This window comes from Rhamphochromis sp. 'chilingali', assembly GCF_963969265.1.
Source record: "Rhamphochromis sp. 'chilingali' genome assembly, chromosome: 6".
Classification (NCBI taxonomy): Eukaryota; Metazoa; Chordata; class Actinopteri; order Cichliformes; family Cichlidae; genus Rhamphochromis; species Rhamphochromis sp. 'chilingali'.
In genome coordinates, this window is record NC_137933.1 from 35,050,520 (window position 1) to 35,067,252 (window position 16,733).

At 37.9% G+C, this 16,733-nt stretch overlaps 1 protein-coding gene across 3 annotated transcripts in view; it reads right to left on the minus strand.

The window, feature by feature from the left end:
- lrrc49 (leucine rich repeat containing 49) overlaps positions 1-11,711 on the minus strand; it is a 38,552-nt gene extending 26,841 nt beyond the window's left edge. For 2 of the 3 annotated variants that reach the window (XR_013971967.1, XM_080885217.1), the window contains exons 1-10: positions 11,681-11,711; positions 11,452-11,573; positions 11,261-11,326; positions 11,117-11,165; positions 10,462-10,662; positions 10,242-10,335; positions 9,509-9,712; positions 8,620-8,686; positions 5,522-5,665; positions 1,130-1,191 (exon numbers count right to left, since the gene is read on the minus strand). Coding sequence is in view for 2 of the 3 variants with exons in the window: in XM_080885217.1 (XP_080741343.1) it covers positions 1,130-1,191; positions 5,522-5,665; positions 8,620-8,686; positions 9,509-9,712; positions 10,242-10,335; positions 10,462-10,662; positions 11,117-11,165; positions 11,261-11,326; positions 11,452-11,535 (971 nt within the window). In the remaining variant the exon portion in view is untranslated. The remainder of the gene's footprint in view (positions 1-1,129; positions 1,192-5,521; positions 5,666-8,619; positions 8,687-9,508; positions 9,713-10,241; positions 10,336-10,461; positions 10,663-11,116; positions 11,166-11,260; positions 11,327-11,451; positions 11,574-11,680) is intronic. The other variant, XM_080885218.1, reaches the window with a different exon arrangement.
- Positions 11,712-16,733: the final 5,022 nt, after the last annotated feature.

Genomic DNA, 16,733 nt, shown 5'->3' on the forward strand with positions numbered 1-16,733 from the left:
CAATGACTTATTGGTAATTATTAGTTCTGCTTTGATCCTATTTTCATAGGGTGTCTTGTTTTGTTTTGTTTTGTTTTAAAAATCAATATCAATGTAAGCTCAAATGAATATTTCAGTCTTAATATTATTTCATGAGAGATGTTTGATCCAAGATCCTGAACTGAGTAAACTGACTCCATCAAGGTGATGAGTGTGCTCTGTCTCTTTACCTAGCAACAGAGCACAGCTGTTCTCCTATCAGCACTAAAGAGTTCAAAAAGGTGCACACACGCTAACCTGCCACTACATGAGTACATTAAAGACGATACATTAAAATACCCTATCATGGAGCAGGATAAATGATACATATATGTTTCGCATAATCAAAATTTACTTATATTTTTATTCAGATATTATATCTGGAACTAGATGTCACTGTAAAATCAGAAGTTTAAGAATATAGGATTTTATTCCTTGCGACTATGTCATGATTCTCACAATGTGTGAAGCATGGAGACACAAGAACAGCAAAGCTGGTTTGGACTGTCAGCTCAGATCTATCAGAGCACAAGGTGACTATGGTCAAGGGAGCCAATGATCCCACAGAAATTATCCTCCACTAGGCAAAAATAAAGCAAATGGCCTCATTTAGTGCCAAGATGATGCTGTGTTAAGTTTATTCTATGAGCTGGGCTCAGAAATGAAGAAGAAAAGAAAAGAAAGGAGGACAGATACTGGAAAAAAGTGTGTAAAGCTGTCTGACAGTTAGCACTAAGACAAAAAAATCATACCTCTCATTCATCCTACATGCCCTTACCTAGGTATATTTTCCATTAATTCATCCAACCTCCAAATCTGTCATCAATAATTATCTTCTCACAACCTGCTTCTTTGTTGCCCAAATAACTTTAAACATTCTCACACCCATTTCTTAGGTAACAGATGATTAAATACTAACAATAAAGAGCACATCGAGGATTTGTTATTTTCTAGGTTGCAGAAATTGCCCACTACAGCAAATCTGTGAGTGTGTCTGGCTGTGGGTGTGTATTCTCTGCCCAAAGCCATGGGAGGGGACGTGGCACTGTCCGGCCACCATCCCTATTTCTATCCTGCGGGGAGGAGGGAGTTAAGCGGTACAAGCTCTTACCTGGTGATGTTGTTGCAGCTGAGAAAGAGGCGCTGCAACAAGGGCAGGCGGTCCACCTCAGTCTATAAAGAGAAAGAGGGAGAGGGAAGACAGAGAGATGGAGGGATGTGAAGATGAGAAGGTGCTCAGGAAGAGGGCACTGCATCGTCACTGTCGTCAAGGCTCTGTATCCCTCTCCATTCCCTCAGTCACCTTGCAGCTCTCAGCTCCAGCATGCAGCATCCCCATCCACCCTGCGCATGCACACACACATACACACACACACACACACATATAGCATGCTGCCTTGTCTGCACATGGAGAGGAGGGGCAACAGAGAGAGAGAGAGAGGAAGAGAGCGAGAATAGATAGAATATGAGGAGGAAAGGGGGGAGGGGAGAGTGGAGAATGTGCTGCGCTAATGCAGAGATCCCCTGCTGCAGGAAGCTAACTTGAAATGCTCAGTGGAAAGCATAGTGATATAAAACGAGCAGCTTACTAAGGTAGTGCACCTCATCATGCAATAGCTGGAGAAAATTCAGTGGAAACTGACAGGGATGTGGAGAGTTTTACCATCAGGCAGGCTCAGCATCAAAAATCGATGCACAATTTACTGAGGGGGTGGGGGAAAAGCAGCAGCTGGGCAGCTGGCACGCTGAATTGGACACACAGGGACAAGTGCAATGTCATAATCACGTAAACTATTTGGATGACAGCATGGGGTAAATCACATTCTCTAGTATCAAGGTCTGGGCTTTCTTTATGTGTGTCGCTGGACAATGTTGGCTATACTGGAAGCAAAGAGGACACTCCCATCAGCAGTCTGACTGGGCTGCGTCACTATCCACCCACACTGCAGCCAATGCCTCACAAACCTCCTTCAGTTTCCTGCTAGGCTCTGTTCTATTATGAGGTTAGACTGGTGTTCAGGTCATGCTAGCACCCCTGCAGAAGAACAGTGCAGCCAGGTTTCGTCATTTAGAAATCCACAAAATTCCCTCCCACACAAGCATATAGATATAACACAGTTATGCAACACTGCGTTATCAACTGCATATAAGACCAACAAGCTGAATACAGTATATTTACTACAGATAGAGTAGTAGGCTATGCAACATCAGCAGTAGTGCTAGAGATACTGATAACTGTGAAAGATTTCTACAGAAAAAACTGGGGAGGAGGTTTTTCCTGCTGACAATAGGCTGGGTTAACCTTAGATAGGTCATCAGTCCATCACATGACCAACACAAAACTCACAAGGCCAATGCCAAAGATCATCTGTAGGAAGCTGGAGTACCGAGAGAAAATCCATACAGACACAGTGCTAACAATGGTAACCACTGCATCACTGTGCCGTTCCTCCCCTACAATTATACACATCAAAACTCAGTTAAAAGAAACATTTAATATTTACAACTTGGCTTTTTTAAGCTAGTAACAACCTACACATAATTTTTAAGTTCTGCATGAGATTTTAGCAAGATGTTTTAGCTTGTTTAACACATTAATTTACATTAGTTTACACTATGCCTCCTTATCTAGACTTCTGCGTCATGATAACCAAAAATGTTGAATTAGAAATACGTGCATGAAATAGTGGTGAGACAAGGAGTTAGTAAACACTAAATCAGGGTTGTAAACTCAAATTTCTAATTGGCACATAAGGTGGGTCCTGTGCGGTATATGTAATAAATAATCATTTATACATTATTGATCCCCGTGGGATCCACCTTGCATAGGGGTACCTCAGGGTAGACGTTCAGTGGATTTGAACCCCTGACTTTCCGATCATGGGGCCAGCAACATCTAACAACACATACGAGAGCTATTGCTCAAAGGAGATAATTCAATAGAAATGAGATAGATAGATAGATAGATAGATAGATAGATAGATAGATAGATAGATAGATAGATAGATAGATAGATAGATAGATAGATAGATAGATAGATAGATAGATAGATAGATAGATAGATAGATAGATAGATAGATAGATAGATAGATAGATAGATAGATAGATAAGCAGGGTTTATTTATTTATTTCTTCTATGACAAATGCAAGTCATGCTATGCAGTGCTCAACCAACTCAACCATCAATCACATTTACAGTCTCTGTCTATGCCTGCTTTTGTATGGATGCTAGTGAACTAGCAGCCACTCCTGGCTGTCTGAAACTAAATATAGCAGCCCTGTCTCAGACAGAATGATGTCATCACTGAGCTGATGAGCTGCATAACAATCGCCCACCAATGTGGTCCTTTTTTAGGAAGTCTCATAAGAGATCAGCTTACAGGATCTCTTATGAGGCTGGGTAGAGCGGTGTGTGTGTGTATTCTTGTTTGCCTGTATGCCTGCGGGTGTGTATTTATGTATCTGTGTGCCCGTGCCTTCACCTCTTTATCCCAGCTCCACCCTCTCTTTACTGACAGCTTGCGTGTCTTCATTTTCACACTCATACTCAGCTCTGGCTGAGGCATTATTCAATAAACACAGAAAAACCTCTCATCACCGCTGTCTCATCTGCATGCAATACCAACACACCACAAAAGAGCAAGAAAGCTGCTCATGTAAACACAGGTACATGTTGCTGCTGGGAGGGTTTCTAAGACCGTAAGCTGGTGGGTTTTGTGGAAGTTCCTTCAATAGCACAGGCTTGAGATGTGATTTCATCTGCTTTATGCGACTGCGCATTATAACTGCAGATGCTGTGACATGGGGCACACTCCTGTGTTGTTCTTGCATGACCTTTGAGACACTTCACATGTCAGCCAAAACATTTTGTGGTCCTCACTTGGCTTTTAAGTTGTAGAAGTTAAGAGTTTCTCCCTGCAACAACATAACATAACACACAGTTTCCATGTTCCCAGGCCATACTGGAAAAACATAGAAATTACTAAGTTGCTGTTACTGTTTACTGACCTGTTTTGGGAAACACTTCAAGCTATTTACTCAGGAACATCCAAAAATCCTCTTTCCCATAAACCGTGTCAATATATAAAACTCACCTAATTAATTACTCTACAGTAAAACTACCAAAGAGCAATATAGAGTTTCTACATTTTTCTATGTAGTCTTTTGGCTCACAGACAAACCCTTCTGTTAATGCATAAAGTCAGTCTGCCAGTGCCATGCCTTTTTTTCTTAGACTGCTTTATCACTGCTCAAGCTGACTGCACTTTTCTTTCAAACAAATCATCATTCCCACAGCCAAAAATATAAAATGGATCCCTTAGTGACATGCAGCGAATTTCATAATGGAAAGGAACACCTAAGAGGAAGGATGGATGACTGGGTGCAAAGTAATCAAGTTTAAGAGTTGCTTTCAAAGAAAGACAGTGTCAGTGTTTTTTTCAGGTTAAGAATTTCACTTTTTATCTGCTTTCCCTTTCATGACAGAGAGAAAACCTGAGCACCTGGAACGTGGTTATTTAGTTTGTACAAGGTATAAGCACTTGGCAGCAAGCAGCAATAATGACAGAGACCAAGAAACTGCTGAGGGGTAGCATTTTTCCTCTCCTGTGTATCAAATAAAATACAACATCCGATAATTAGGACTGGAAGTGTTTTGTGATCAGAAATTGCAGGCAGACGGCAGGCTGAGTGACGGGAAGGGCTTTCAACTGATTCAAAATGTTGAAATCCGTTTTTATTTTCTATCTTAAAAAGCATGAAAGGGCTTAGGGGATTTGCATACAAATGAAGGGGCCTGTTTTGGCATGCACTGTTGTGTTTATCAGATTAAAACTATAGAAACCAAAGGGAGTAAGTTTCCGTGTTTAGAATATCCAGTTTCTCTTTCAGCGTGCCAGAAAGTCGGTGGGAGGTTGTGGGTAATGAGTTATGTCTCCCTAGGTAACACCAACAGTGATATACTCCACCACCACTTTCTCACAAAGGTTCCATTAATGTTATTTTTATTTTTGTTATTTTGTGGCTGTAAAAACTGATATGTTGATCCATAGCAAAGGTAACAGTAACCATCCAAGGGACCTGGTCCACAAGTGGTAATTTGAACATGAAAGATAAAGTACAATTGCTATTGCTTTCATCTTCAGAGGCACATTTTCTGAACAGTAATAAGAAAAAAAATAATTGGTAGCTGCAGGAACTTCAAAGAACCACAGGGTAGCTGTAGTGTTGGGATATAGCTGTGTGCTGCATCACACTAGGGTCTACAAGTCGGATATAGCTAAGTTAAATCAATGCACAATGTAAGATCTAAGTGTGCAAACATTTTTGTATTTGTACTTTCAAACTGATGGAAATAAGGGAACTAAATAAGCGAACAGAAAGAAAGGCCAAAAAGCAGGAAGTGCTTTTGCTTTTTGTTTTTTAACATGAAGGAAAAGGACAGTACGCATGCAAAACACTTACATACAAAAATCTATAATTAGTTGGAAAAGAGTTCCCTCACCACAACAGAGATGCAGTTCTGCCCTAGGTTCAGTTCAGTCAAAGAGTCAAGACCCTGCAAGTTTTCCATTTTGGAGATGTTGTTTCCTGCTAGGTTCAACACTCTTAATTCACTCAGATGAGACACATTTTCTATCCTGCAGATCTAAAGGAAAGCACAGTATGACAAAATTAGTTAAAAACAAAACTAAAATGCATGTAAAAGAGCAATCATATCATATATTACCCAATTCTATGCAGTGAGGCACAGATTAAGGCTGGATTAGCAGAGTATAACATACTTGAATTGTATATTTGAATTTCTTTCTCTAAAATGACACACATGCTGTCTGGCTAACCAAATCATGAAAACAAAAGAAATAACTAAGAGTCAGTCAATGGTGGAATCTTACCCCACCTTCTCCATCACACTGCTTGGAGAAAAACATTTATAAACCTCTGTAAGAGTGACATTTTTAATACTTCACACAAATTCCCAGTGGCTGTTATCAAGATGGTGATGTATTTGCCTATTCCTACTGTGCACACTATAAACATTAAGAAAAGGCGGACAATGCTTTACGAGTTGATGATTCTGTGAAAACACAAAATCCAAACATAACTGCTGTTTAAATGGTAAACAGAACAGATGGATTGAAAATCTATATTGAATATGAGACTAAAAAAGTTCTTGTCTAGGATATCTTTTCAGATGGTCTGAAATATCAGTGTTTATAAATGTAAAAGCTAAAGAGACATTTATTTAGTAATATAAAGCAGAAACACTGCAGTATGATCTTAGTCAGCACCACAGCATAAATTGCATCTGATTTATATCTTGTTTTAGAATAGAATAGAATAGAATTCAACTTTATTGTCATTGCACATGCACAGGTACAGGGCAACGAAATGCAGTTTTGGGAGCTTAGATAGGTGTTCATTAAAATAGGAATAAATAGATTATGAATTTTGGCCCGAAATACAGTCTGCACACTGTAAGTGTTCATCAATTTAAACAATCGAGCCACCATAATAAATGTTGCTGAGAATCATTAAACAAAGGGGCAAGTGTAGACTTTTTACCTATATCTCACTTTGGGAATTGATAAAACTAATTGTTCTGTAACACGCATTTTAAAATCAAAGGACATAACCTTTACAACGGACAGACACATGGATATGAATTCATAAACTCTGTATCTCTGTACACACTGAAATAGATTTTGGATAGCCCCATTCTAAAAATATATAAGAATCTTAAGTTACAGACTATGAATTTGGTGATTTCCAGTGAAGAAGGTCAGGACCCGGAGTTTGGCAAGAGGCTTCTGTCTCACAGGTAAAGGCCTGTTCTTCTACACTTGGTATGTTTATTTCAAATGACATAGGAAAAATAAGTATGTGTCACAAGTATCGTTGGTCACGGATATTCTTGTGGGGAAATCCTGTCTAAACTTCACCTCATCCCAGAGTGATGTGCCAACCAAACATGGCAGACAGAGTCAAACTTAATCAACATCATCATTTGTAGGAGCGAGAGTTCTACATGACTTTAGCCAACTTCTCTAAGAGAGTGATATTTTTTGTCTTTCAATTCAGTGACCCCACAGGGCATTCTCAGCTATTTCTTGAGAACATTTAAGTCAAACTGTTCAAGTGGAAAACATCACAGCCTAAGTAAAGAATTGGTTATTCAACAATCTCAGTTCACATTGTAACCCCAAGACTTGGTCACTGAGACTGAGTGGGTTGAAGGCCGACTCCCAGAGAGAATATCTCATTCTGAATAGCTCCAGCAAACTGGAAAAGAAACCTCTCGCTGGTACAGCAATAAATGGGTAAAATGGCTGAGTTTTAGATGTTTGTGAGCTTCCCAGCTCAAGGATGGGGGGAAGAAAGGATAACAGTGATGCAAAGCTTGTGGTCAAAAGGGGGGGGGGAGACAAGCAGCTGGTGTTCTGTGGCCAAAAGTCACTAAACAACAACTATAATTCATCCACTTCATAATCTTGAATTATCATTATGCAGCAATTCAGAATACATTTGGGTGGTCAGATCTCTTGTGAGTTTGGAAAATGTGTTAAAAATATGACTGAACAGTTATTGAGCTGCACAAAACAGAAGGTTTTAAGTTCAGTGTTTGAAAGACAAACTGGCCTTGTGAGAATGATAGATTTATCATCTGCTTCACAATAGGTGTCTGCCAGAGTACGAGCCTAAATATAATGTGCTTGCATTACAAATAAGAGCAAAAGAGCTAAAGAAGTTTCATTATTAATTCAACTGCAAGATTATAAAAACTGCTAAAATTAACCATATAGATGTAGTTAGTAAGCACAAGTCAACACTGTTGAGGCAACAGAGAAATCTCTGTCAGGAAAAATAACGTAAAACTAACAATCATTGAATGGCAACTGTAATGCTTGCTCGTGTAAAGAGCAACCGACCTCAGAAAGAGAGCAAGTCTTACCAGAGCTCTGGAGTAGCTCTCTGAGGAGGCGTGTAGGCGGCATTCTGGCAAAACACTAATTTGACCAAGGGAAGCCTTTCTATGTTGTCTTCCTTTTCCATTAGTTGTTAAAATTCTCATTTGACATAATTTTATTTCTCAGGCTTTTAATATCATTAAGCAGGCTCTATTCTCAAGGAACAAAACAGTATAATAATAGATAATAATAGAATGAGACAATTTAGGAACACTATAATCTACAAGAGTTCAAAACATTACCCAGTGCTGAAAACATAAAAAAAACCAGTTCCATCTGTTCGATAAATTATGCGATGGCCACTGAGGAAATTAATGTGGGAGTAGGTATTAGACAACAGCTTGTGGGTTCTGATGGTTTTCAGTGCTTTCTTCTCTTAGAGTGCTGTGAACTATGTGAAAAGCTGAAGTTAAGTGCCCAAAACAACGAGCCAGATTTCTGGCTTTAAAAACAAACCTCGGTATTAAAGTGAATTAACTGCTCCTAATACATGGTTTAGAACATGGAAGAGTCAATCCGCTCATACTGAACTTTGAAGCCTACAACCATGATCAGCCTTTACACCACTGGCAACTAAATTAACACTGTTTAATATACATGTCCTGTAGGAGGGATGACGGTAAAGGAACAGCACCTGATTGTCATGCAAATCCAACATATTCAGTTTAGACAAGCTGTCCAGGCAGCAGATTTCATGAATTCTGCAAAGTACAAGGAAAAATGTGACACATAATGGGAAAACACAACATGAAACAGAATTTGTCTGTAGAGTGGCAACAGTTACGTAACACGTATTATGTTAATTCTGGCTTAATGAAAAACCAACAGGAAAATTTAAAAAGGTTGCAGTTTTTGAGGGAACAGCAGCAGTACAGGTAATATCCAGTAATATATTGTTCAGAGCTCTCCATGTGGATGGAGATCATATAACACTGAACAATAATTTGCTGTGGTCTTTTGAAAATGCCAACAAATAAAGTAGAGGAATTTCTTACTGTTCAGTTACTATGACCTCAGATACTGATTTGCAAAGACAAATGTCATGTTTGAAAGAAAGTGGAAGAAATGCCAGAGTTCACCTGTAAGATCTTTATGTCAAAAAGATGTGACTTTGATCCTGAACCTGCTGACCTTTTGAAACAAAAATGTCACTAAGATGATTGCTTTTCAAATGGAACTGGGTTTAATCATTTCTGATGCTGACCATGTAGCCGTACCTAGTTAATTCAAATGTATTAAATGCTAAATGTAAACAACATTTTCATTTCATGGCAGCACTGTTGAACCCCTTTTAACTATTAATAAATGCTGCAACTTTCATTGCATATTGACCATATTATTAGAGATGTTTAACAAAAGAACAATAAAGCTACTCAAGTGGTTATCTTGCATTAGCACAACTGAACTGCACATTGTCAAAGTCGATTATGTTTTTATCATACTAAAAATAAGCTTCATAATATCTATAATTGTACTATCTGTGCTGTCTTTGTTTGTTTACACTTCCTGTCATGGCAACTAACCTGTTCTTCCCCAGTATGAGGATCTTGAGAGACCTCAGAACTTCAATGCCAGCCATGTCACTGATGTGATTGTCATGCAAATTCAGTAAAACCAGCTGCTGCAAATGTGACAAATTTTGGATCTTTGTAATTAGATTGTGCTGAAGGTTGAGAAACTGCAGTTCTTTTACAAAGTCCAACTGTGGGCATTCCTCCAGAGATTGTCTAAAGTATTGGGGGGAAAACATATCACAAGATTTAGACTTTAAATAAAATCTATACATTTTTGTAACAGAATTAATGAAACAAATATTGTCAGCTCAGGTTAATGATTCAAATAACTAGATCAGTTTTTCAATATACATATTAACTAAGTGATTTCTGCTCAGTCTGTCAGTAGAATATTTAGTCAGAATTACTGCCATTTTATCTGGAGATACTGGTTAGTTATTTAAAGAGACTCTGCTGCTCCCTTGTGGCAATCTTAAGCCTTTGCCATTTTAGTTAGTCTCATGGTTCCTACAGCAAATGATGACTGTGAAGGTCAGAATGAGTTAATAAAATTCAGTGGCATAAGCATGTCAGAAGAATATGAATGCCTTTGCAGGTAAAAGATTCAAAGAACAGCTGATACATATGACATGTTAAAGATAGTTCCAGCTTACAGTGACTTTAAGCTAGACAGCAATGTACTACAACTCTGTACTACAACACTTTACAGACAATATAGAATACATAGGCAGATAAAGGGTACCTTTCCAAGTCAATTCGTTGAAAACTGGATGTGAAAGGCAATTGAGTGGAGAGAAAACCAGGCACAGCACTGTAATTACATCCAGGAAAATCACCTGAAATAGATATCACAAACTGAAATCAGGGTACACTTAAAAGCAAAGTGCACAACATAAAATATGTCTACAAAACTGTGCATGCAAAGGTTATCTTAATTCTATCATTTTTTAATTGAATAGTACCTGCAGGTTTTGCATTTTTTAAGGCATGGCCAAAAGTTTCCCCCGTACACTGGGTTTGTCTCCTTGCTGTGTGTCTTGCTTTGTATGCAGCATTTGAAACGGCAGCTCCACTGAGCAGCACTTTTTGATTATATGTACATTTGTCACTTGCAAATAGTTCCTGTACAACTCTTTTCTGGATGCCTGCATGTAAACTGTTTTCTACGAAAGATAAAATATAGTAAATAAGTGCAAAGAAAACATTTTTACACAGCAGTTGCATGTCAGTGGTTCTAAAACTGCGGAGCAGGCCCCACTGATTAGACTTTAAGCCACTGCAAGTGGGCTGTGGACAACCAGAGAAATGTGTGATGTAAACTTTGGTTAAATTAATATGACTCTGAAGGGAAAATGCACAAAACAGATTTTTCCTGAGACTATTATGATGACTTTTATTTCTCTATAATCCAAAATAGATACTTACTATTGTTGATGATTTATTTTAAAACTGTAGCATGCCAGATGACCTTTATTGTCTTCTGAAGCAGGGCATCTCCAGAGAAAGTTTGAGAACCACAGCCATGCCCAGTAATTAATATATGCAAATATGCTGCTGAATCACACAAAATCCTCTTGGGTGGTGAGTACTTGAATGAGTTAAGTGGGTCAAACCTACCTAGGTCAGAGTGGTTAAATGTTTCTTTTACATGATCTTGAGATTCACTCTGAAAAAAGATAAAGAGACCAACCTCTAAACGCCTTGAAAACTATAAGCACTACATAGCCATTACTATTCCAGTGTGCTCTTTTAATGACTCACCATCGCTTGTGCTCTCGCTGGCACGAGAGATTTCACAGTCGTGAGGTGCAACTTGCAGCTGTTGATCTACAGAAATATTGAACAGTGTTTATCTAATAAGACACAGGCAAATATGCTCAGACATAACCGTGTATCGACACTTTAAGTAGTGTTTGGAAAGCGTCCGTAAAATTATTAAAAACGGTATTTACCATAGGGGTGAGAAACATCCATTTTTCGCTTGTGTTCTGTTTATGAGAGCGGATGATTTTACCCTCGGCCAAATCCTGCTCCATCTAGCTAACGTTTATTGAAGATGGCAGTTAAAGCACACCTGACAAAACAAAACAAAAGAAAACTCGTATTATTTATGAATGATTAAAATAAATATGTGAATTCAACTGCTACAGCTAAGTTATAGCCTAGATTCGTTTCTCGTACAGAATAGCTCTTCACCTCTGCAGCTACAAACTTCCCCGAGGGCAACACTGTTACCACGGCAACGACGGGCGTTGCTTGGTTACACTCACTTCCGGTGTCGCTAATAAGCACTGTGCAAGGAAATGAGAACACGTTTCCCGCTTCGGTGGTGTTTAATTAAGTCAACGTGGGTTTTTCTAAGTAATAAGACTTAATAATAATCGGGAATTTACATGGGTCTCCTTACCCTTTTTCAAAAACTGATCCTGAATATTTCTTATTTAATATTACTGCTAGTGAGTCAAGATACATAGCCTATAGAAAACATCTACTGTGCTCTGGTGTCAGAGTGCATCCTGCCTGATTGATGCTTTTGTGTCTTGTGGGGTTTTTTTTGTTTGTTTGTTTGAGAAATAGCCTGCTGAAATATGTGCATGACAAGGAAAAACAATTCATATTACTTTATCAACTCCCGGTTTTTAACTGCTCATATCTGTTTCAGGAAGAATTCTGCCCTCTTTCAAGTCTTTCCATATATTTAAAACATGCCATTCCTAAGTTTGGGAATAATTTTAGGAATAAATATGATGTAGACTATGTTAGAAAAATCTATACTAACACAATAAGGGCAGGCAAAATTACCTAGAATTGTCTAGAAAAGTAGCAACATCTAACAACTTGCTTACTATTTAGACTTTGAGGGAAAACTTCCTAATGGCAGACCTCCTTCTCCTTCTCCCTTCTAAATCCTTCTTAGCTATTATTCTGCTTTCATGCACATAGAATTACAGCAGAAGTTGTGCTGCTTCTGAATTTGATCGCAATAAATTCTTTATCAAAATATGTGTCAGGAATAATCACAGTTTGCCACAAAAGGTTCAGCTGTGTTCATGTATTCATATTTTTGTCTTTTAAAAAAAAGCCCAGTTGTTGAAGAAAAAAGACCCGGCCATCATTTAGTGTTATGTAAGTGTTTTTGTCATTCTCCTGTTTAAACATATGTTTAAAATGTTGCCAAATTATTAAACATAAAAATTATAAATACAATTTTTAACTTAAAATCATATATCCTGATCTAGATACTTAAAGTTGGTAAAAATAAATAAATAAATAAATAAATAAATAAAAATAAATCCCTTAAAAATAGCAAACAATGGATTCCCTATCAAATTGTCATTTTTGAAAGAATACATAATATATATAAAGAACCAAGACTCTGTAACAGCTGACCGCATCAGTTCAGTTTAGCTGACTGTGGACTCTTTAAAAAACTGCTAAAACCTTTTCTATTTAATCATTCCTTCTGTCGACATTCTTTTGTCATTTCAGTTGTACAGTGCTTTGACTGTGAAAAACAATATCTAAATAAACTTTACTTACTTATTAAGTAATCAAAATACAATCAAGTACTGTAACTATAACCTGGTCTCACATCTTGCAAATCTAATTCAGGCTAATTATGTTTACTTTTTTTTGTGTTTGGGTTATATAATTGTGATTACATGTAATCCATTACTAAACACCCCTTAATTTGTTTATCTTTTAATAGAATATATTATTGCCTTGTAAGCTATTATTTCATACCATGTTTACATCAAGGTTATGTCACAAGTTAATTTGTTTTTGGTCAAATTATCATGAAACAGTAGAACTGGGGTACTGAAAGTAGTATCCCAAAGCAGCAGCACTGGCTCTCTAAGCTGCTGTAATTAGTCTTTCACTTTATAAGCTGCATCTGACAAAGTACATAAATAACAGAGAGTGGGCAGTACGAGGGTCACTTGGGGCTATCCGTGTTTACAGAGTATTGAGTCTTGTTTCCATTTTACATCACACTGAAGATCATTCTCAGTTAAACAGGTCAGGGATAGCATTCAGCCAATCAAATATCCCCTCTCAGAAGACACCTATCTCAAAGTTAATGCAGAAGAAAAAAGCACTGCTTTGACATAGAGGTAGACCAAGCAAAAACTATTAACCTTTGCCCTGGTCAGTCACACCAACTTTTGAGACTGAGGTAGAGTCAGTGTTTTCAAGCCAGCCAACCAACAGAAGAAAGTTAGATAGGTCGAAAGAATATGAGCAGCAGTATCTTCCGCATATCCTAATTGTAGTGTAATGTGTAATATGTAACACAACTAAACAACATTTGCATATAAAACACATTAGCTGTGTATTGTATGCACTTCTCCCATCAAATTTCTGAATACAATTAAACCAAAGTATTTCAAAACCCTGTAATTACTTCGACCTGCACCTGTGAAAATATTGAGGGTTTTTTTTTCACTACTTTATTGCACTCCATATAATTGATGCAGTGCTGACAAAAAATAAAATTAAACACACATTAACACTCGTAGCAGACCTTCTGCACTGTTTTTCTCTGTAAGTATAAGAAAAGGCACAGGTGCAACACATAGCACTAATTATGTTCTATTTAGCTGTGTCGCTAAGTCATAGCTGCAATTTTGGAATTTCTCAGAATGCTGATTCATCCACAGCATTAGCTTCCTGTGCCCTCTTAACATTTTATCTGTGCAGCTACCTGAATTTGAATGACAGTTAGTTAGTTAAAAGTATGTGGTGTATGTAACACAGGCCTAATAGATCTAAACTAGTTTATAGACATAGCCATACTTTATATGGCTGCTACAGAAAGTACACAACATGTATGAGTACTAAGCTGAAAACAAAAAAAACAAAAAAAGGGATCTGAATTAAAAACACAAATTGCTATACTGAGTTGATGACTGTAGAATCAGAATAAGAAAATACACTGGCCCTGTTCCCAAACTGCTTTTTTAGTGTCTACTTGACCATTGTCAAGTAGAGATGGAAAAATACTATTTCAAATGTATTATTATTGAGAGGGATTATTATTGATTGGTGTATTTTGGAGAGCATATGTACAGTTTTTTCTCTTAAAGACAATGAACTAGATGACCTTGTGGTGCTCAAAGGCCAAAAAAATGATTTTGAAAAACTCATCCACGGTGTTTCTTCCCAGAAATCATCCACTTGTTCACAGAAAATGATGCAGAACCCTTGCTGATAATCCAGTGAATGCTTCACTTGTTTCATCATGTTACAGCCTTATTCCAAAATGGATTCAGTTCATTTTACCTCAATATTCCATTCTCAATACCCCAAAATGACAATGTGTAGAAAGTTTGTTTGAATTTCTTGCAAATCTTTAAAAAAAGACAAAAAAAAAACCATTAACAAACAGTACATAAGTATTCACAGTCCATCTGTAGGATGCTCAGTTGATTGGACATGAGATTGGACATAGAACACACCTGTCTATGTAAGGTCTCATACTCGACAGTCCCTGTCAAAGCAAGGAAGGGAACAGAAAAATTCCTGTGGCACTGAAGGACCCAATAAGCACAGTGGCCTCCATCCTCCATCATCAAATGGAAGAAATTTGGAACCACTAGGTCTCTTCCAGGCTTGTATTGTAGAGAGGACTCAATAAAAAACACACCCTGTGTGGACTTTACTAGAAGGCATCTGAAGGACTCGACCATGAGAAATGAAATCTTGTGGTCTGAGACAAAGAATGAACACCTTGGAGTGAATGCTGAGTGTCATGTCTGGAGGAAACCAGGCACCACTCATCACCTGGCCAAAATCATCCCTGTAGTGAAGCATGGTGGTGGCAGCATTATGCTGTGGGGATATCTTTTTGGCAGCAAAAAGTGGGAGGGTTGAGTCAGGGTAGAGGGAAAGATGGGTGGAGGAATGTACATGCTTGATGATAACCTGCTCCAGAATACCCCATCTCCCAACAGTACAACAAGCCTAAGCACACAGCTAAGATAATAAAGGAGTGGCTTCAAGACCACTCTGTGAATGTCCTATCAGAACCAGAGCCCAGACTTGAACCTGATTGAACATCTCGTGAAAGATCTGAAAATGGCTGTGCACTGCTGTTCCCCATCCAGCCACATGGAGTTTGAGAGGTTCTGCCCCAAAATAGGTGTGCATTCTTGCATATAAAGCTCGTTGCATCATATGCAATAATTGTTGCCAAAGGTGCTTCAACAAAGTACAGAGCAAAGTCGGAATACAAGTTATATTTTTGTTTTATTCTTGTAATATCGTAAACAGAGGGTATTTTGCACCTTGTCTTTATCCATAGATTTACCAGTCTTTTCACTCTAAGAACCATTTAATCCAGGGGGTGGTTAGTCAGCAGCCTTGCCAAAACAACAATTGTCATAAAATAGATTATGATGTATTTTCAGCCCTTTTTACTCTGGCAGTAATAAGCTGTTGCTAAGTGAAGACAAGTCCAGATTCATCAAAAGGGACATCCCACACACTGCCTGTCATTGTCTATTCATGAAGCACAGGCTGACACATATGATGGGAGGTGATGAACAGTTTGAGTGGCAGGCCATATTGACAAAGTACTATTTAAATTTAGCTCTATATAGACAGATATTTGGTGCTCTAATTCAGATTGTTGTTTCCTGGACAGAAAACAGACACAGCACCAAATTTTTGTTTTGCAAATTTCTGCCATTACATATTTTGTTAATACATCAAAAGTTTAAATTGGCCAAAAAACAACTACAAAAGATTATAATTATAGTTAACAAAGATCAAAGAGGTAGATATGTCCACACATAAATATGAAATGAGTACAGCTTGCCCTCAAACATTTGAAATGTGAACCTGAAAATATCACATTCTGTATAGGTCTGACATACAACACAGCAAAAGGTACATATATTGTTGGTTGCCAGAGAAACGTATCCGGTTGTTCAGTCTGACGTCACTAGCCGTGTCTGGGTCTAAACTCCGCTGCAGGTCCATATATCAAACGATCACTATGGCATTATTGAGAGTTGAAAAACTGTCTAAAGTCTTTCATCTTTAATAAAATGATCAGCGTTCTGCTCTACCAGGTGTAACAATTGAGTTTAACATCCAGGCATCCATGAAAACGGAATTTATGACATTTAATGGAGTTAGAAGTTAGCAGGGAGTTAGCTCGCTAGCTTCTATCTAAATACAATATAGCATGTCCTGACTGCAGGGTTTTGAAAACAAATTAAAACGTACA